Here is a 22,435-nt window from a genome sequence, read left to right as displayed (position 1 = left end):
CTTCGCGACTGTATATAGTAGACTGTGGTATTACCTTCGAGTCATTTCGGAAATTGGTTTTCCACAGTCAGTCCATAGAATGCGCTGAGGGGAAATATAAGCCGCAGTGTTTTGTTAGTTGTTAAGCGCAAAGCGAAGTTATAATTTTTATTCCAAGTAGGTAAGTAATTTAACTTCTTAGTTTTGTTTACGTAATTTCGTTACTACTATGGAATCTCAGTAGTGTATTTCCTTTTTTTGAAATGAATTAAATAGGTTTTACTTTCCAAGTTATATTCTTTTTTTTTTTTTCTTTTTTTTTTTTTTTTTTGGTACAATTATTATTAACTAGCTGAAAGCACCCGGCGTTGCACGGGTTTTCCTTTCTGCTTCTATTTTTAATTAAACTGGTTATTACATTTTCGGAAATCTCGGAAACCTAACTATACACAATCAAAACGAATTGTCTTTACTAAGGTAAGATGAATATTTACTTAACGTCACTTACATGAATTGATGAACTCCTTAGCGAAATGCCTGCCAAGCGTTAACTCAATTTAAAACAGTTGTAAATCAGGCACCGAAAAGAAAACATGTCTCATGTGCCTGACGTTCAATGTTTTTTTTTTTTTCTAAATTTATATATTTATTTGTTTTTGTTTATTTATTCTGGTGTAGTTAAGGCCATTAGTTACTTCTGGTTATTCAATATTAACTAAATTATGTGGTAGCAGTCTTTGTAGTCTGAAAGAATTCTAGAATTCAGTTGAATAAAACACAGTCTGCTCACTATATACAACTGCATCGAGAAATTCATAAGATCCTGGACTGCGTAAAGATACTTATTGCACAAATTATCTAGTTTTAGCCTTCATGATGTGTATCAACAATGTTATATTTTAATTTCGTGTTATAATTTCCATGGCCCCGTGAAAGTCGACGTTGAATACAACAGACAATAATAAAAAAACAATTGACTATAGAAGATTGCATTTTAGTATTACACATGAATGTTTGATTGTACTTACTTTTATTTTTTTATTTTTTAATTAATGTAACGTCCATTTGCACAATTTTAATATAGCCTATGTTTTTCTCCTGGTTATGAAGGTTAAATGTGCAAACTTTGGCATATATCGGTCAAAGCGTGTAGATTTGTATAGAGAACATACATACATACCCACATTCACTTTTATATATTAGATGAGTCAAGTGAAACCAATATGACCTACTACGCCAAATTGATTATACATTAATTTCCAATATATTTTGTATCTTTTCTTTTGTTTTAAAGTCATGGCATCACCCCGAAATGGAAAGAAAAGAGGTAATTTGTCCAAAGAAGCATTAGAGAAAGCAGTAGAAGCCGTTACATCCAAGAAAATACCTACCTACATTTCGGAGATATAATTCCTACTCCAAAGAAAAAAAGTCAATCAGAAATATCAATAGAAAGCTTGCTGTAAATAATAAAGGTTATTCTTCTCAAGAAAACTATATTTGTGAGTCAAAAGAAAAAACATATGCTCCCAAACACAGCACAAAATGAATAGACAAAGAAAGTTGTAAAAAAAATAGACCTACACTCAAAAGAAGACGAAATAATCCTGGTATTGCTACCTTTGCGATGAAGAGAACATTATTTATAGTCTTGTCGCTGTTATTTTCGGCGTGACTCCTCCTCTTTGCTTACGTCTTAGGAAGTGAAGGCTCTATAAAGTCTAGGTACATAGGTAATATCGTTTGCCATTTTTGTTCTTTCGTTGCCGAGCTACCAGACGAGGAATCTATTTGTCGCACCGTTAAACATTATCATATCATAGCTCCTATGATAATAAATCAAACGCACTGTAATTGAGCAAATAATTGAACGGCAAATAACGTCCTCGTGTGCTTTCTGCGAGCGCCAGCGAAAGAGTCAAAATGGCGGGCGATTATAATAAGTTTTGTCGAGTCTTAGGAAATGCACAACGTCATCTGCAGAGAATCACAAGACGCACACTTTTAAATGTAGCCGACCTGCAACGTTATTGGCTGCCGGAAATAAGAGCGACGGGACTATATACAGTATGCGTGTATTTTAGTGTAGGTACTAAACATATACTAAATTTAACTCGTATTGTTGAAAATACAACAATAACAATAGTCTTGAACAGACTGTTCAATTCACCGAACACATGGGTTATGCAGTATCCAAGTACATTAAAATGATGTTGCGCAACCAAAATTATTAAAATTTTTCGAACTACTTCAGATGGCGCAATTATTCATTTTGCTGTGTACACGATGTCACTTTTGAAATTGCACGCAACTTAAAACTTGTGAGTGGCATCTGAAAATGTTCAAGTAGCGCGTTTGTTTACATTGTGTAATTCAACTTTTCTTTCGCAACTCGACATGGCAAGCAATTTAAGTTGCAATGTAGATGAATATCTTTAGTCAACATTAACTCAGTTCAATAATATCTACTAACAACTTTACCAGTAAGAGTCGTAACAAAATTTATTTAGTAGTTATACAAAAGTTATTGCTAGAGCCCCATGAATTTACACAAAGTATAATACTTTCTTCTGTGATACAAGCTCTTGTCCAAACATCCATACAAATCATTTATCTTGAGGCAATCCGTTTCACTCATTGCGCTTCTCTGACCGAGCTTGATGCCTTTCTTCTTTGGCGTGATCGTAGGCAGGCCTTTTCCTTTGCTGAAATATCAGATAAAAATTAATTAAGCTATAGTGAGCAATACTTATATGAGCGAACAAACTAGAATACCCATTTGATTGCATCTTCCATTGTTGCATCGTAGTACTTAAAATAAACGCACTGCGTACCTGACGCAGAGATTAGAATCCTACTGTTATTTTGAAAACTTTTCAGTTCATCTTATGTTCTCATCGTAACACTTTATCACAGATTTTGAATATTTACAGTATAAACCCATCTTTTATTCATACATTATCACTGCACTTGAGACAGAAAGTAATGCATACTTGGTTGCCATGCAAAATTGCGCATTGCTACTAAATACTTGGTTATTGTTTACTGACGTGTTTTATTTTCTCGCTGTTAGTGGAATATTTACAACGTTAATTAGTCCGACATACTCTCATGCTGGATTGCAAGAAAACAGACCTATAAATAATGTATGCCTTCATTAGTTAGTGGATCTTCAAAGTTTCTGGATTGTTGGGTTGCAGAGAAACATTTAATGCTCCACTAGTTAATGGATCGTTAACCAAGCATCTTTGGATTTCACAAGTGACGCAATAGTACGTGAATGAATAAAAAGTGAATATCGGCTGCGAGACTGATGTGAGGCATTGCTTTTATTGCTGTCAAAATTTACAATAGAAGGAAAGTAGGAACAGAAATTTTAGTGAAAAAGATAAATGTGACTATTTGTTATTGGTAGACTTAGTGGAATTGCCACGAGAACCGTAAGGTTTACTATGCACGCGGTATAAGACTGTATGAGAAGGGGGCGTGCAACGGATGGAGTATGCCTCTGATGTAAACACTGAGCAGTATACTGCGGTTACAATAAAACCTGTATCCTGCATTCAAGAAATATAATGAATGATCAATGAGGTAGGATATGTCTAAACATGTAAATACACAATTATTTTGTAGCGAGATATATTAACTCTTAAAATATAATGCAATATACTCACATCATCCTTGAATATGTGCATTGCAGTGAAGAGTTACATACATTTTGAGCGACTGCAAAGTGAACCTCCTCCGATGGTCACTCAAACAGTTTTTATATTGGGAAAATGTACGTTCAACAACACACGATGTAATAGGTGCATATTTGAAGAACGGAATGTCACTACTTTCTAGTACACCAACTGCAGACGTCTTGTCGTGACCTGATAGCACATCATTTATAATACGAAGTTGTGAGTAGGAGAATTTTTAGCAATAATGTTTCCCAACTTACATTTCACTTTTTCTGAAATTAGTGAACTGTTATTTTGGATAACGGTTTGTGATACTTTATCCACTATAGCCTATTAAGAGCTTCTGAGAGTTGTAGTTTAGACGATTCTAACAGGATGATGCTTTAGGACACGATTTTAAAATTAGAATCAATGAACAGAATATCTTCCAATAGCTGTTCAGAAGGCAATGATTTTACAGCTGCAACAGCGGAACTACCTGTGCTATCCAATGCATAAATTATCTCCATTATTTTGCCGTAACATTCTGCATAATAATTAACAGCATCCAACCACGTTTTCCAGAGTCAAGGCTGGCTGCGGGAGTAAGGATATTCCAGGGGCAATTGTTTGGAACAGCAACACTCTCATTGTAGTATGTTTGATTGAATTCTTGTCTGCACTGAACAAATGTTAAGCTTTGACTATTCCAACCACAGTAATACAGAAACAAGTGCTTACATAGGTATACATTAGCTGTAGCTGCTCTATCTATTTGGACCGGTCACGACTCTTAACATGAACTGCTTATACTACGAGACCGGGCGGTCGCTCAGCTCCTCTATACTACCGTACATCGGCAACCGGATTGCATGCTGCGTGTGGCAATTCAACTAAGTCTAGTTATTAGAAATAGCGCACGAGTGCATTGATTTTATAGAAAATAAAGACTACAGAACACACAACATCGTCGTCAGACGATGAACTTGAGTCTGTAATAAAGAAACAAATAATAACTTCGCTATTCGAAGAATGAATAAATAAATAACTACATAACTGAATTAATAAGTAAATAATTAAATTAATAAATAAAACATTAAATATATATATATATATATATAATTTAAAAAATAAACAAATTACCGTAAGAAGAGATGCTTCGTATCTACAAAAATAGTTACTTAGTTAAACTACATTATTATTATTATTATTATTATTATTACTACTACTACTACTACTACTACTACTACTTAGATTAGCGGTAACTACATTATTATTTTCTTCACAAAATTGCACTATGTACAAATATTTTGTTTTCGAGTAGAAGATCTTGCAAAGCAGAAACATACATAAACGTTCGTCTATTTCGAAGAAATAATTTCTAAACCAATTTTTTTTTCTTAATTTACCTGCAAATTTACAGATACGAAATATCACTTCTTAGCCATCGATATGCAATATTATTTTTATATCGTGTATATAGATACTCGTATATTGTACAAAATATCGCATGCCTGAATCTCATACAGATAACATTATGATGCATCAAATTATATAAACTACTCGCCAATGCACAAAATGTACATAAGATGGCAGCCTAACGGAGTAATAAATATTATTATAGAAGGGATATCAGATCTATAAATTAGTGAATCCTTTAACGGACCAATAACAGTAAAGATGTTTCTTGCAACGCGTCTTTCGAACTTACTGGTCCGTTAGCGGCTAACGAGGGAATAAATGCGTTCTTGCAACCCAACATCAGTGTTTTCTGAGTACTCTCACTGTGATATATAATCAATTGTGAAATGAAACATGATCTTACCTGAAATAGTACGCTCCGTAGTGCATAATGCTCTCGTAGTCGTACTCGAAGCTGTACGTCGTGTTTTCCAGACTCTCTTTGTTAAAATTCACTAGAAATTCTGGCAAAAAGGAAATATATATGATAAGTGCAATGTATCTGCTGAAAATTCCAGCGATTTCAAACATTTTTCTATAGTAATGTCACTCGAGGTCTGAGATTTCGGGAACGAAATCTCAGACCTCGAGTGATATTTATTAGGACTACTTCGTGAATAAAATAAAAATTTAAATAATATATATCTAAAATTCGCTCACAAAATGTTAACAATTGTATATTTACGAATACCTAACCTATTCAGACATTGTGAAGTTGAAATAGATGAATATCGATTACTGCAATGAAAAAATTCGATGTTATTCAGCAATGCCAATTGTGAAAAGTGAAATACAGGTTTAATAATGTTAATTACATGTACTGCACTTTTCTCTTATTATTATAACGGAAATACATTTTCATTATCTGCTCAAATCATAATTTAATTTAAACATTTTATAATATGATTACAAGTAACCAGATTAATACATTAATTAAATTAGGAATTGTTGAAAACGCAGTTATCAAATCTGAATGAAGGAATGTAATTTTTTTGAGATAGCCTACAATGGACATAGAATTAGAAGATGAAGATGTAGATATGGAAGTAGAATTTTGCACATTATTTAGTACTTCATCGTTACATTATACACTACACCGAGAACTAAAAACTGTGTAATATGGTTAGTTAGTGGGGTTTAAAAAGGGCGCGTCAGCTACTATGGCTATTTGCGCCCTTATCTAAAATCTTTCAATAACACAAACACAATACAATAACCAGAATGCTTAAAAGAACTAAAAAGCGTTGTCACAGTTAAAACGAGGCAAACAAATGCAGTTTCAACAAGGTGATGTATAAAAACCATAAAAGCGAGAAGTTCTCAGGCACTAAGTAGTATTTAAAAAGAAACAACAAAACAATAAAACAAATGCCACCAGAAATAAATTGTCTGGCGCATTTTTAAAATGCACGGATGTAAAAGGTCCGAATGTCAAATTTGTTAAAATCATATACTAAAAAATGTAACCTCCGGGTGTTTGTGTAATATGTGTGGGGACAGCTATGCTTATGTATTCACAGCGAGACATGTGTTGCTACACAGTGAAGCCAACTGCTGGAGAGTACGCTTCCTCCCTCTTTCTGCTGCACGACGGGGCATATTATGTTGCACCGCTTACCCTTTACCCAATTCAGCGAGTGCTGACGACCACTGCTCTAAAACATAGTAAATACATGTTCTATGCTGATAATGGCGTTATATACGCACATACGCGACCCAAAACTCTAAATGACACAATAGACCAATTGCTTATCATTTTATTGTGTATTGTTTATATTGTATATACCACTGCCACCGGGTGCTTGCCCACTTGCAGTGTATATATATAGATCATCATTAACCCTTAAATTGAACAGTTGTTACATTATAAACATTGAAAGACAATGGGTTACATAAAGGCAAACCATATTGAAAGTGTAAAATTATACAAAGAATGGATACAAAGGAATTGAACTGTGGCTTGAACTCAATATCAGCATGGTCCACAAAATTCGACTTACTTTAAATCCAAATAAGTCGCAGGCAATTCTAATCGGGCAACAACGGCTCTTATGCATTTGAAAATCCGCTGTTATAAATTCTGTAAAATTAAATGAAACTATAATCCCATTCAGTCCCTTTGTTAAATATCTAGGTGTGTAGATGGATGAGGGCATCAAGTGTAATGTCCAAGTCACACACATATGCAAGACCGTCTTCTCCGTTCTACATTCATTAAATCAGTAGTGTCAGAGTTGTAAGCTCCAAAACCGGTTGTGGAGCTAGGTCGGAGCGTGAACTTGCTTATGTCTGTGGAAACACCGGAGCTCGCAACCAGTCTAGTGGAGCGCTCCGCTCCGTTTAGCCTCTGTCTGACAACGCTGCATTAAATCATAAACGTTAATTCCGTCCCTAAAATTCTGGCGTCACAGGCGACTGCTTAATCTGCTAACTCGTAAATTTATCCCTGCTTGCAACACTCACCCGGAATAATGTTTTCCACGTGCACGTCCACGAACTGGTCCCTGTCAGCCCTGGACTGCTCGTGGAAGATGCCTAGGGCATGCAGTAGTTCATGTATTGAGCGGCCCTCTCCACCCAGACAGTTGGGCCCCTTTTCGTTCGGGGGTAGCAGAGACACGATTTGTGGGCCCCCGAAACGCCCTACGTAGGACCAGCACCTGCAAAAATAGACGTTTCGTTTCCACAAATGTTCATTTCGTACTGTGGAACGTTGTCGCATTTGAAAAAAAAAAATATCTAAAGAAATATGTAAATAATCACATCAAACATTCAAATAAATATAATTCAACTGGGGTTTACAAACTAAAATGCAATAACAGCTCACATTTTTACATAGGACAGACAGGAAGAAATTTTCAAACAAGATATAATGAACATATTAAAGAGCTATAACCAAACCATACATCACATCAAATTACGCAGAACATATAATCAACAATAATCATGACTACAATAATATAGAAATAGATATGGAAATTCTACACATCACACCAAAAAAGTCCCCAGTTAAACATCTTAGAACAATACGAAATATACAAACATACAATAACATACCCACAACATATACTTAATACACAATTACAGTTCAATACCCATACATTATTCGATGTCATGATACGTCATAATAACACACAAACAACCAGCCCCCACCATAGGAGCAACACACCCCCACCCCTACAACTGACGAATGCAAATAGCAGTATGCAAGATCAACAGGAACAACAGTATTCGTAAGACACTGAAGATGACGCAGAACCGGCGTCGAAACGGGCCGTCTGTCTAAGGTACATAACCTTTTTTAAAAAAATTTAACACTTTTAACGTATCGTTAAACAATTTTAAGTTTTTAAACAAAGTGTTAACGTGAACCAGAATCAATGAAAAAAAAAAATTAATTGCAAGATTAAATACGAAACATGAACTGAAAGGCTGGATCATATCGGGGCAGAGAAGTTCATGACGAATTCAAGATTTTAGGCACGGGGCTGTTATACTTCCGACTTACTATGCCGTCGATATTTATGAGTGGAGTGGACTTGGCTGACATGCTGTTTGAATTATACAGAATTGACATAAGGTCTGTAAAATGGAAGAACAGAATAATTTATTGGTGCATGAATGTGTCAATAGTAAATGGTTGGCTAGGACTAAGCAGTATGTATCGAGGAGGACAGAAGAATTAGTTAATTTATTTTTTGGACATCTTTTGTGCAACCCTAAGATGAGGAAAGCTTCATAGATATGTCATTAAAACCCTACATACGAGGAATAAAGGAGTTCAAACTACATTGCAGACATTTAGCCTACATCTCAGAAGACGCCATATTCCCTCCAGTGAGTTAGTTAGTGGGGTTTAAAAAGGGCGCGTCAGCGACTATGGCTATTTGCGCCCTTATTTAAAATTCTTTACAAAACAGAGACATAATACAATAATCAGAATGCTTAAAAGAACTAAAAAAACGTTGTCACGATTAAAACGAGGTTCACAAATGCAGTTTCAACAGAGTGATGCATAAAACATTATAAAAATGTCAGACCTTAACTAGTATTTAAAAAGAGACAATAAAATAATAATATAAATGCTACCATAAATAAATTGTCTGGAGTATTTCTAAAATACTCGGATATAAAAGGCCCGAATGTCAAGTTTGTTAAAAAACTTATATACTAAATAACAAAATATGTAACCTCCGGATGTAAAGAGTCCGGAGGATAAGTAAAACGGGTCAATAGAAAACAAAATCACCTTATCCAGTTCTGTGTTCGATAAAATCTCAGAAATGCATTTGTACAATTAAAATCATTTCCAAGAGCGTCACGTAGAGTCGGCCGAATTCCATATTGCCGACGGACACGGTCATATTTTCTACAATGCAATAAAAAATGTTCCACGGTCAGTGGAACATGGCATAGATCACACACCGGCTGAGGCTCGCCACGTAGCAGATGGCCATGTGTCAGATGACAGTGGCCAATCCTCAACCGGGTGAGTAAAACTTCTTCGTGTCGTGACGCTCTTGTGGACGAATCCCAAACTCGAACAGTATTATTTATTCTTCGTAATTTGTTTCCCTCTTGTGCACACCATTCTCCTTCCCATTGCCACCATATTCTATATTTCAAATGATTTTGTAAGTCTTGCCACCTCTCGCGCCAGTATACCAGAGTGCCATTCGTAGCACCATCTTTGCCCTCCAGTGATGTAAGCAGAACAATAATCAATTGGACGCACCACAAACAACTGTGAATCATACCATATGAAAGTCAACTGTCTTTTTAACGCCAGCCATACAAATATTTTATCATTTCATTGAGGTTCTAAAACAAACCCAGGGAGAGACACCTATGTGTCTCTAAGGGTACGTACAAGTTGGAGCGACGATAAACGATAAAAGATGCAGCGATGCTATATCAGAGAGAATTGAAGCATGCATTGTCATTGGAGTAACGATAAAAGCGAAGATACACGATAGAAGCGACGAAAAAGATAAGTTCCATTTTCTTCGCTTTTGTCGTTTATATAATCTCTGATTAAGATAATATTGATCTGTATAATGACCGGTGGTTGTCAATATATCCGAATATTAATAGATTTACTATTATTTCGGCATATTAAATTAATTGTTGTAGATATTGGCAAATTGATCAGTTGTGTATTTATTCGTGATACATTATGTGATCACAATAACCAATCACAGTACAACGAATTTATACTACCTTTGGGATGAGAAACGGGTTCAATTTTGTACGTATTTAAATTATATTAAACTGAACCTAGCAGCTGATATTTCCTATATATCTTCTTTCATTAAGTGGACGTATAGAATATCTTTTACTGATAAATCAAAATGTTCGCTTCCCGCGTCCTCGTCGCTCCGATATGAACACTTGATTCTTTGATAATACCAAAGCGTCGCTAGGTCATTTCTTTTATCGTTTATCGTTGCTCCAACGTGTACCTACCCTTAGAAGCCAGGGCAAAAGGAATGAGGTTGTTCTGCGCAAAGAATTATTTTAAGAGAAAAATACTTGCCCTTCAGAAACAGAACGTGACTTAAGTTTGTTAGAGTTCTTTGTTTTAAATTTCTTGCTGTTCAAAGGAGCCACTATTTAATATTTCATACTCATTGTCAGTTTTATGACAAAATGTTTCTGATCAACAAATGGTGTCGTACATCGGAAAACACGGGTACAAGCAGTTCATTAGAGTATACCGATTGTTTTTCCGGCACCCTTTTTTTTTTACTTTGTTTCATTTTATTGATTTTTTTTATCCTTTATGACCTTTTCTTTTTTTCGCGTTAATTTCTTTCCACTCTTATAGATGGCTCTGTGTTTTAGTTTTGTTTCTTTCCGCTAGTTGTGTTTTCTTTATTATTTCATATATCGGGACACCAGGCTATTTCCGCGTTCGAAAGTTCATTTCCCATTGGTGAATTCGTATTTTGTCCGTTGTGATGCTTTTCTGCGCCGCGCTTTGCGTCGGAATAAGTCTGGTTCTCACCGTCTGAGAGAAAACTTCGCTGGACTCCGCATTAGTGGCGGCATGCTGGAGTGATATTGTTATGTTTCCCACCTCACTGTTCTCATAGGATACAGCCACTTGATGTAGCATTTATGAAGTTATTAAGTGAATATTATGAGCACTAAATTCGGAAATGGCTAAGGTCTAATCCTGGGAAAGTTGTGACTTTCTTTCAAATTGCTTCATTGTTCGACGTAGCTTCCATGCAAGCGGCAACAATGATCACTGCTGTGAACGCGTTCCGGAAAACTGGAATCTGGCCTGTTGACATGAATGTATTCAGTGATAAAGATTTCTTGCCTTCTGCAACGACAGATATTCAACTCTCAGTCGTCAATGTAGGCTTAAATGAAGAAGAGGGTTCAGTTTGCACTTGGCAGCGATCACCAACCCCAGACAATGCTGAAGAGATAATCAGTCCAAGCGGCAGTAGTTTACAGTGTACCAGCCCTGAAAATATTTTGGCTGTACCCAAAGTGGCACAAAATAACAAAAGTGCTTCAAGAAAACGTGGGAAAACCACCATCTTAACTTCATCTCCATACAAACAAGAGCTACTAGATGCTCAGAATGGAAAACAATACAAAAAAACTGTAGTAAAAAGAAGCTTTGTTTTCCCGAAAAGTTGCCCCAAAACTGGACAAGAGAAAACCTGTGCTACGAATGGCAAAAGGCGTAATCAGATTACTCGTTCCGCACATCCTCCAACATCTAGCAGCAGTGAAGAAGAAGATGATTGCCTCTACTGCCATTTCTCAGAAGAATGATGAATTAGATAGTATCATGTCTGAAATGGGCTCACAATTGTTGCGCAGTGAAGACGAAGATGCCATGCACATTTGCGTATTTTGCCAATAATGATTTTTTCTCAAGTAAACTTGTAAAATGTTGTAGTATTCACACTTACAGTGTACAATTTTTGCCACTTTTATCATTTAATTATTACAAAAAATAGATACCCCATTTTGCCCTATAGGTGGGCAAAATACACATTTCAAAAAACTAATTGATTTTAAGGTTATAGTGACCAGACTTCACTCGAAGTGCATATTTGTTACTTGTTTACAGTGTAATAAAAGCATATATATATATAAACACATACATTTACATTATTTGCTACCAAGCATCCAAACATTAACTACCCCGTCTTGCCCCAAGTTCCCCTACCGGTGACTGATTAACAATTATAATAAATAAGCTATTAGGAAAATGGTTAATGTGAACATTTTAACATGCAGTTTTTTATGTTTTTCCTTATCATATGTAGGTATGAGTAAGTTAATCTGTTTAAAAAGAAACCCAATATGAATAGTCTTACCCTTCAGGATACTTCATAGGCCAGATGAGTAGAAAGTCCTTAGCTTTTCCATCCCAAGGTACGAACTTAATACACGTAAGGAAATTAAGAGTTAAGATAGCATTGTAGATCGTAACGTAGTCTGTTGTTTCTGCAGAAGAAAATCAAACAATTAACAACAAAATTAATTGTTCTTAAAATTCACAATTTTCTTTCAACATGATTTCATAATCCACTTCACAAAATTTCACTGAGATAGTCGTAAGAGTTTTCGAGGAACATTGAGTATTATACTGTTATCTTTCAAGCATCAATCAGCTTATGTTTTTAATTGGTTTATTAATTTTACGACGCTTCTGCAATGGTTAGGCCTATATAGCATTTGAGTCAAATGAAAGTGATAATAGCAGCGAAATAAGTCCATGGTCCAGCGCCGAAAGTTACAAAGCTTTGATCTTAATGGGTTGAGAGAGAATCCCTGAAGACACCTTAAGCAGGTAACTCTTGTCCCAACCAGTATTTGGAACCATCTCGTTTCACGATCAGATGTTCTAATCATTATTGCACAGCGGTAGCGCCCAACTTATTTGTAGGCCTAATAATTCCTGTTTTAATTTGTAGTTCTCACGCACTCGTATAAAATTTCAGAATTGGGAAAATAAAGTAGGGGAGAAGTCCCTATATTGAACCGTGTCTTAAATTGAAACACTCGGTTATGGTGCTCCTGATGTAGTATTCAACTCTCCTAGGTAAGCTTGTATGACAAATCAGGTAAGATTGTGATAATCTTAATCTATTGCATGTTATGAAGTAGTTACATAGCAACAATATCCATACGTAAGCTTTTTCAAGCAACAGGTTTCCGTGTTTCACAGTTACTAAAGAATCTAAATGGCGTTGCCTGTAATTTGAACCACCGTGTGAATCCTATATTGAACTGGTCCAATTTAGGAACTTGTTGTTGTTGTTTTAGGAACTTCAAACTGTGAATATCTCGTGCAAATAGATATATCTACGAGTATTATATGCTATGCTACAAAATTTGCATATGAAACAGTGGAGGATATGAATATTCATTGCTAAGAATTTATAATTTTATTGGAAAAAAATTTTTTTCTTTCATTATTCATCTATTTAAAACTACTGTGTAATGATTAGACGGAAATTTCATATGCACTAAACTTAAAAAGTATAATACATATTATTAAATATGAATTAATATAGCAAAAATACCGGAATGCATTGACAAAATAAAATATGCTAAGCGATTTGAGAAAAAGTTTTTTTTTTGTTAATGCTTCTATTTAGTAGGAAGACTAAATTTAAAACAAAAAGTCTATATATGTATATTCAAAATATGATAGCTTATTATTTTAACAATTAAGTAAATAAATAAATTAATAGCAAAACAAGCCCCTAAATAATTATTTTGTTTTAGAATGGCTAAAGAACGTAAATACGGAATATGGGGAGTAGAAGATATGGAAAGGGCTATGACAGCTTTCCGTGATGGAGACGCAGGCCTAAATGAAGTTGCAAGAATCTACAACCTTCCAAAAGCAACCTTGATCATGATAGTGAAATGTGAAGGGCGCGTCAGCAACAATGGTTATTACTTTTGTGAAATTATGTGATATTTACCTGCACCTTCCTCACTGCGCGATTACATTTTCGGAGAGATTATTGCTTAAAACAGAAATGATCTAAGTTAGCTGATTTTAAGATGGGTGAGTTAGTAATTTCTTCTAAGTAAATAAATCAATAAAACCTTATACTTTCTTAAAATAAGTATATTTTCATTATTTATATTAATTGAAGTTTCATTACTGTAATTTAACGCGTAGTGAATGAGCTAGGCTTGGCGAGTCTGTAGATTTTTTTATATCATTTTAAGTCTACTTCGATTTTGTAAAATCGCGTTATGGCTAAAACACATGAATTGAGACTGTGAAGCAATATAGTTATTGTATATAATTTATAACAGCAAACATTTTGTACGCTGTGGAAATCCACTGATAGATACTATAGATCTGGTTTATTAGACCTATCATTTAAACCTAAGATAACGTTTTATTCAATATATATGTAGGACTGTAATTTAAGAAATGCGTCACTTAACATTTCAGATTATCGTGGTGGCAAAATATGAAGATAGATAGATAGTGAAATTTGAAGGGCGCGTCAGCATCAATGGCTATTTGGGCAAAATATGAAAGAAAGTCAAAGCGGCAGTCATGGGATGAAATTCAAATGGTGTAACAGAAGGAGAAATGGGATGGCTCAAAGCTTCAAAGACGTTTAGCCTTCCCCAAGTTACACTTCGCCAGAAAGCTTCTGGAAGAAATGAACGAGTGACTGGTACAGAAAAAGAATTAGGGAGTTTTGCAACAAATTTGTATTGGATTTATAGCTTTGGGTTTAAACATATTAAACACTTTTTAATCTGTATTCACTCTCAATTTTAATTTTATTTTTGTCTGTATTGGAATACCCTCCTGAGCACGAGTCTTACTCATTCAGGATTGGGCTAGTTTATCTTACATTGTATTAACTTGTATTTATTTCAAACTTCCTAGCAATAAAAAAATAAATAAATAAATAAATAAATTCTCCAAAGAATTAGATACAGGCTCGTAAGACACGTCAAGAAGATGGCATCGAGTGTGTTCGGTATATCTTGTGATGATGTGAAAAACTTAGAATATCAGCTAGCAGAAAGAAACCACTTGGAGCACAGATTTAATCATGAGACTGAAATGGCTGGATGAGATTAGCTGAAAAGTTTCAGGCTGCGCAATCCAGATATTTCGTTGGGGAAACCAGAAGCGACATCCGCCGATCGAACCTAGGCTTTCAACAAGCCTCAAGTAAGGAACGTTTCGAGACATTAGAGAATGTTGTGACCAATCATAAGATCGAGATGACTAAAATTTGGAACGTAGATGAATCTGTCTTAGTTAGTGGGGGTTTAAAAAGGGCGCGTCAGCATCTATGGCTATCTGCGCCCTTATCTAAAATTCTTTACAGAACAGAGACTATACGATAAGCAGAATGCTTAAAGAACTAAAAAACGTTGTCACGATTAAAACGAGGTATACAAATGCAGTTCCAACAGGGTGATGCATAAAACATTATAAAAATCTGACCTTACCTAGTATTTAAAAAGAGACAAAATAACAATACAAATGCTACCATAAATAAGTTATCTGGCGTATTTCTAAAATACTCGGATGTAAAATGTCCGAATGTCAAGTTTGTTAAAAAACTTATATACTAAATAACAAGTGTAACCTCCGGATGTAAAGGGTCCGGAGGATAATTAAAACGGGTCAGAAACTAAATTACCCTGTCAAGTCCAGTACTCGATAAAAATCTCAGGACTGCATTTGTACAATTAAAATCATTTCCAAGAGCGTCACGAAGAGTCGGCCGAATTCCATATTGCCGACGGACAGAATCTGTCTTTCCTCTGTGCAAAAGACACAGGAAGTCTTTGCTTCAAAAGGGAAAAAGCAAGTAGTTTTCCTGAAAACTGCTGAAACAGGTCAGCACGTTACTGTTGTTTGCCGTATGAATTCAACAGGGACATTCATACCACTAACTATAATTTATGTAAGGAAGAACGAGCTGATTTATGTGGCTCCAACTGGCACATTCGGAATTGCGGCAGAATCCGGTTGGATGAATTTTTTGTCCTGGCTGAAGAATTTAAAAAATATGCTGCTGCCAGTCAAAGTAATAAAATTCTTCTTCTGTTGAATGGGCATAAGTGTTAGACTATGCTAAGAAACGCGGCATTGTCATGTTAGTCTTCCCTATTCACTGCACCCATCGGCTCGAGCCTCTTTCTTCGGGCCATTGACGACATATTATGATCAGATCGTTAAAAAGTGGCTGAAGAACCATTCTGGAAGAATGGTCACACAGTTTGAAGTTACGGACTTATTTCCTGAAGCCTACGCAAAAGCTATAACCATCAGCAATACATTTAGAGGATTTTCTTCAATAGGAATTTGTCCACTCTATCCAGACATATTTCCTGATAATTTATTTAGTGCTACAGCGCCCAAAGACAGACCAGAAGATGAAACAGAAAATGATAATTCAATAGCAAATGGAAATGAACCTCTTTCACAAGCAGACCTACAGGCGGGTCAAGAGGTCCAACAGAGCGGTGCAATTCTGCAACAAGAAATGAACAAGAACATATGGAGCCATCACCACCAAATGCAGCGGATGTGTTAGAAACGAGACTTTCACCTCATGTGACACCGCAAGAGATCTCCCCGATTCCCTCTGGCACTACATCTATGACTCAAGGAAGCTGCGAAGAGAGCTATAGAAGAAAGAAGTTCAGCAAACAGAAAAAAAAACAGCTTCAGTTTGATCTAAGTAATGGAGACCAAGATAAAGACTGTGACTCCGATGGTGATATGAGGACGATTCACTTTGCATCTACTACAATGACCTTTAGACCCGATGGAAACCAGAAGAAACGTGACTGCAGTGCAACAATCGTTCTTCATGGGCACATAATGAATGTGCAGGTGTACCTAAGAAAACCAAGAATTTTATTTGTGAACTGTGCAAAAACTAACTCAAGTATGTCACTTTACCAAAGTAATTTAGGCAAATGACATAGGCTAGTTTATTTTCAAACATACTTCTCTGTTAAAGATTGTCATTATTTTTTACTTTCTGTTGATCTTAATATATGTAATATTAGTTGTAGTTTGAGTTACTTATACATAATTGGCCAAAAATAAATTTGGTAAATATACACTTTTTTGTTCAAGATTTCCTTAAGGTATGTCAATCTAACAAGACCTCTTCAAAAGGGAATTCTTCTAGTTCGTTTTCAAGATATTTTGTGCGAGTTGCCACAAGGAAAGATTTTAGCCATTTTTGTCCGCTTCTCAAGTTAGCTTGTACTGGATTTTGTCCTGTTTTTGCGGACTTAGCCCATACTACCAAGCGTTTTGCAAATTTGGGCTACATTCAATGTGTAACGGTAGATAATAGCATATTGCGTAACCGAGGTATTTCCTTTCAACAGCAGGCTACAAAACATTAAATAAAAGAAAAAATGAGGACATTACGCCCTAATAAAATATAGAGGTAATATTATTATCTTAAAGTGGGACAGCGAATAGCGTTAGGTCCACCTGAAAATGCTATTACGATGATTCCAGCTATACTGTTTTCGCTGTAAGAAAAATCCTAATGTAAACATAAGCACGTTGCTGTCATACCCGTGATTGGCTCCCAGTCGAAACCCTCACATGACGCAGGAATATATAGTTCGTATTTGGAAACCACAATCTTGTATTATTTGAAAATAAAAAAAAAAATAGAATTATAGTTGTTAAATACGATAAAACATTTAACTTTACTCATATGTAAAACGCTATGTAAAATAAAAGCTACTTTTATATTTTGTTATGTATTATGAAAGCGGATGAATACCAACAGTAATACGGAGGTAGTCTGTTCTTGTAACAAGCTGGCGTCACTTGAGCTCGTAGTTGTTCACGTAAGCACGTGGTACTGAAGTATGGCTTTTGCATTATCAACTGTCCATTGTGAAGACATAAGACTTAAAAATAATTTAATTATAATAATTATAAAATAAATGTTTCCTAAGCAAACGAATGCATAGTAGTGAGGTTAGGCCTACTTGACGAGTAACGGGAAATGTTTAACATGAAACAGAATGTACAACAGTAGGCGGGAACACGTACTGAAAATCTATGGCGCCTAACAGCGGCCAATGAAGCCTCACTTCAGTCACGTGCTATTGTTTACATTAGGATTTTTCTTACAGCGAAAAGATTATAGGTGCATTTCTAAACCACACTCGCTGTCAACGCTAAGGTTCGCTGTATATCCTGGTTTCGAGCAGGTAATCCCACTCGTCCTTTCGAACATCACCAGCCGGCTATCGGGGAATGCTATGGAATGGATATGCATACTCCGATATCTAGCTGACGCCGCAAGGGGCTGATGTAGGTGCGGGTGGGATTTCCCTACAAAGGACTTCGGTGCGCAGTGGACCTTTGTGCAGTCAGTTGATATGAGTGAGAATGCAACCAGCTAAGAGTGTTAACACGATAGTTCTCATGTGGGATGGTTGTAGTGCACTGGGTTCGCCCTCACCCTACAGAATAAAAATAATATAATTAATTATAGCTACCTTTGACACATATTCGAACAGAGCGGCAAGTTCAGTTCTTTTTGCAAGGATAAAGAAAAGATAATACAGACGTGGACAAATTATTAGACTAAAACGTTTTTCTTGGAAACATAATATAATTCGTCATGTAAACTATCAGTATAATTCACAGAGTCTCTATTGTTGTAAATATGATTGTTTACATCTTCTGGTATATTTTTCCAATGGTTAAATATATTTTGACTGATTGTGTTGGTATTACTGGTGTTTTAATTATATACTGCAGAAGATATTCTTTCTTGGCCTGCAAGAAGACCGGATATGAACGAAATTCAAAATCTTTGATCTAATACTGAAGAAGAAAGTGAACAAAAACAGGCTTACAACAAAACATGGAATCATTTAAGCACTGTCTGATATCTGGCTAAATGATGCTGATATTCAAAGAAAGTGTCAAACTTTGGTTTCCAGCATCCCTGACAAAATCAACGTGTTAATAAAGAATAAGGGAATGTTCACAAAATATTAGTAACCTCCAGACTCAATTTTCTGTTCATTATATCTGTGAAAAATACAGTTTTGTTCATTATTTCTACCGATAAATACAGCTTCGCTGCACATATAATTAATTTAGTCTAATAATTTGTCCACGTCTGTATTTAACATGCAATACATACAGGTACACTGACTTACCATAGAGTGGACTGATGACGTAAGGTACAGTGTTGTTCTGCCACATTCGCTCCGGCAAAACGTCCCAGCGAATCCCAACTCTCCAGAAATCGTACATCTCATTAGTGAGGGCCATATCGCCCTGGAATAAGCCTGGCCGCACTTCTGGGTCCTGATCAGTTTCCTGTAGTAGCCTGAGTTGTTCCGCACTGAGTCTTGCTGAAAGGTGTGTTGATATTACGGCATATTTACGTTTAACAGAATAGAAGTGAATACAAAATGCCATAAAATCCCTCTTTGGATATTTAAACAATGTCTCTTAAATAGCATTTTACATACATTTACGACACATGAATTGTGTGAATATTGGTAGGGATAACTGAGGATACCCAATCTTGACAGTTGTTACCTAGAATACAAATTTTGCCAAAGAAAACGTTCACTTTCATTCCTCCAGTAGTCGACCTGGTTGGCGAGTTGGTATAGCGCTGGCCTTCTATGCCCAAGGTTGCGGGTTCGATCCCGGGCCAGGTCGATGACATTTAAGTGTGCTTAAATGCGACAGGCTCATGTCAGTAGATTTTCTGACGCTGATATAACCTCTGCAGTTGCGAGCGTCGTTAAATAAAACATAACATTAACATTAATTCCTCCAGTATCTTAACAGCTACTTTTGAATTAGTAATAGACTTACAGTCTTACTAATAAACGATGTATAAATATTATAACAGGTATATACGGAGCTGCAACACGAAACGTTACTAATAAACCGCATACAAGCCCACTCGCCAATACATCTGTTATAACTCCCAATGCTAAAAGTTATACAGCACTGAGGCCTTGTACAGCCATTATATAATCGGAAACATGGCCGTCACCCATCAGCTGGTCTGGCGACTGTCAACTTTTACATTTTTTTTTTTTTTTTTGCGAGTAATATTGTTCGTACCGATCAGCTGTGCTGGCAATCGTCATCTTGTGCATGTCTATACGCGAAAAGGTGGCAGAGTATCAGAGAAAGACTTAATGCATATTGGAGACGGGAGGTTACAAGTCGTTAATTCGTACAAGTACCTTGGGGTGACTTTCCAAACTACTGGAACAACGTTCAACATGCACGTGAAACAAAAGGCGATCTCGGCAATTAGAGCGATGAATGACGTAAACCACATACAGTCACTCACCCTTGACACGGCGATGAAAATATTTAAGGCAAAAATAGTCCCCATACTGCTATGGAATGCATATAATATGGGAGCGCCTGAAAAAGAGAGACCTCAAAATCTGGGAAAACGTCAAGGCAACCTACTTAAAGAAGGTCCTCGGTGTGTCGAAATACACACCGTCCAGACTCACCAGAGAACCCTACCTGATTGAAGACCTACGACACTCGCTGCTGCTGCCAACTACGGAGCCTACGAGAACCTACTAATCGAGATCCTGCAGAAGAGGAAGGAAGTAGAAGAAGAATTTTACACCACCAGTGCCATGACCGACAGAAGCTGGGAAGGAGCAAATCAGCAAATGAGGAACGTTGTTACCAGACTGGCGGTATACGGATTCCACCATAAGTGTGCGCCATAGATAGGTTCCATGAAGTTTCTGAAAAATGCATATGAAAACTGTGTGGTGAAAAATGTGGCAAATACCACGTTCTGAACTGCAAGAAGAATGCCAAAACCGTGACTGAACTCAGTATAGACTAACTACTCTGCACACTTGTGGCATTTCCTATTATTATTATTATTATTATTATTATTATTATTATACGCGAAGTTTATCGTTCTTTGTGAATTGTGTGTTTATTTACGGAATGGACTTCGATTTAATGCACGATTTGTTGGATATAGATGTAATTGAAGCCCTAAATCCTGAACGTAAAAACAGGAAAAGAAAGTTATATAAATTACGTCAAGATTCTTTCTTGTTAAGTGAAGAGGTGCCTCTAAAAACGTTGCAACTGACAAAATTTCTGAATGGTAAGTTTCAGAGTAAAAACGTTCCTTATGATCTACTGAATCATGTGCTACCCTCTGGTGACATTATTTCGCACTTTTTCGTATCGTTTCTAATCTCCAAAGTTCGCGGTTATTGTAGAAATGTTCCAACTGCAACGAAAATGGCGGACCCTTCAGTCAAATCGCCTGCAACTCTGATTGTAAACAAGCTAAATAGAGATAAAAAACGTAAAGTTAAGTACGAAGAATGGAAACAGGTGAAGAATAAGAGACTCAAGGATAGTGAATTAGCTTATATGGGCTCGAAAGGTGTCGTCAAACCAGCAAAGAAGCCTGCAAGTGTTGAGTTCCGACGAAAATACAGATTCAGCAAAGAATACGTAGAAAAAATTGTTGATATTGTAAGAGATGTCATTATAAAAGATCCAAGAGGTGGAGCAGTACCATGCAATCAAGTTCTTGCAGCACTTCGTACATTGGCCCGTAATGAGGATGTATTGTTTAGGCATACGATAATTTTATTATGTAAAGCAGAGTGAAAATTTATTTAGAGTACGAATATCTTTTATTGAATCCAACCTTGTACACACAAAATAAATAATTGACAATGAAAAGTGCCTTTTCGTAAGCATGATGATGTGGATTCGACAAACACAGACGAATCTGCCCTTTTTAGTATTTGAAGATAATTGTCAGTGAGGTATCCGTATACTGAAATTTCCCCAATTCATTGCACTTATCTGCCATATTAGGATATTATTCACTAGTAATTCCGAATAAGTATGTTCTGCAGGAGTAAGGTATTAACTTCCTTTTCTTTTACAGATACAAGACGATGCAGGTGATCTGCATGGCTTAAGCCAACAGTCTGTATCAAATATCTGCCACAGAGTAGGAACTGCTTTGACAAGAAGATCGAAAGATTTCATCAGAATGCCTACAATCAACGCAGAACAGCAGACTGTCATGGCACAATTCTGTGAAATATGTGGCATGAGAAATGTGATCGGAGCTATTGACTGTTCTCACATTAAAATAAAGAAAGTACCAGGAGAGGTGTCCCAATACTACGTCAACAGGAATGGCTACTTCTCTCTCAACGTGCAAGTAATATGCGATGCAGCATTACGTATCAGAGACATCACTGTACGTTGGAGAGGTAGTACACATGATAGCAGAATCTTCCGAGAGAGCCGAATTAAA

General features: G+C 36.2%; 1 protein-coding gene across 2 annotated transcripts in view; it reads right to left on the bottom strand.

The window, feature by feature from the left end:
* Positions 1-2,463: 2,463 nt before the first annotated feature.
* LOC138706551 (hatching enzyme 1.2-like) overlaps positions 2,464-22,435 on the bottom strand; it is a 37,758-nt gene continuing 17,786 nt past the window's right edge. For both annotated transcript variants that reach the window (XM_069836015.1, XM_069836004.1), the window contains exons 3-7: positions 19,296-19,493; positions 12,452-12,581; positions 7,569-7,765; positions 5,470-5,569; positions 2,464-2,684 (exon numbers count right to left, since the gene is read on the bottom strand). In XM_069836015.1, coding sequence (XP_069692116.1) covers positions 2,510-2,684; positions 5,470-5,569; positions 7,569-7,765; positions 12,452-12,581; positions 19,296-19,493 — 800 coding nt within the window. In that variant the 3' untranslated portion in view covers positions 2,464-2,509. The remainder of the gene's footprint in view (positions 2,685-5,469; positions 5,570-7,568; positions 7,766-12,451; positions 12,582-19,295; positions 19,494-22,435) is intronic.

Source organism: Periplaneta americana, chromosome 1 (genome assembly GCF_040183065.1).
Source record: "Periplaneta americana isolate PAMFEO1 chromosome 1, P.americana_PAMFEO1_priV1, whole genome shotgun sequence".
NCBI lineage: Eukaryota > Metazoa > Arthropoda > Insecta > Blattodea > Blattidae > Periplaneta > Periplaneta americana.
This window is presented reverse-complemented; position numbering and strand designations above follow the sequence as displayed.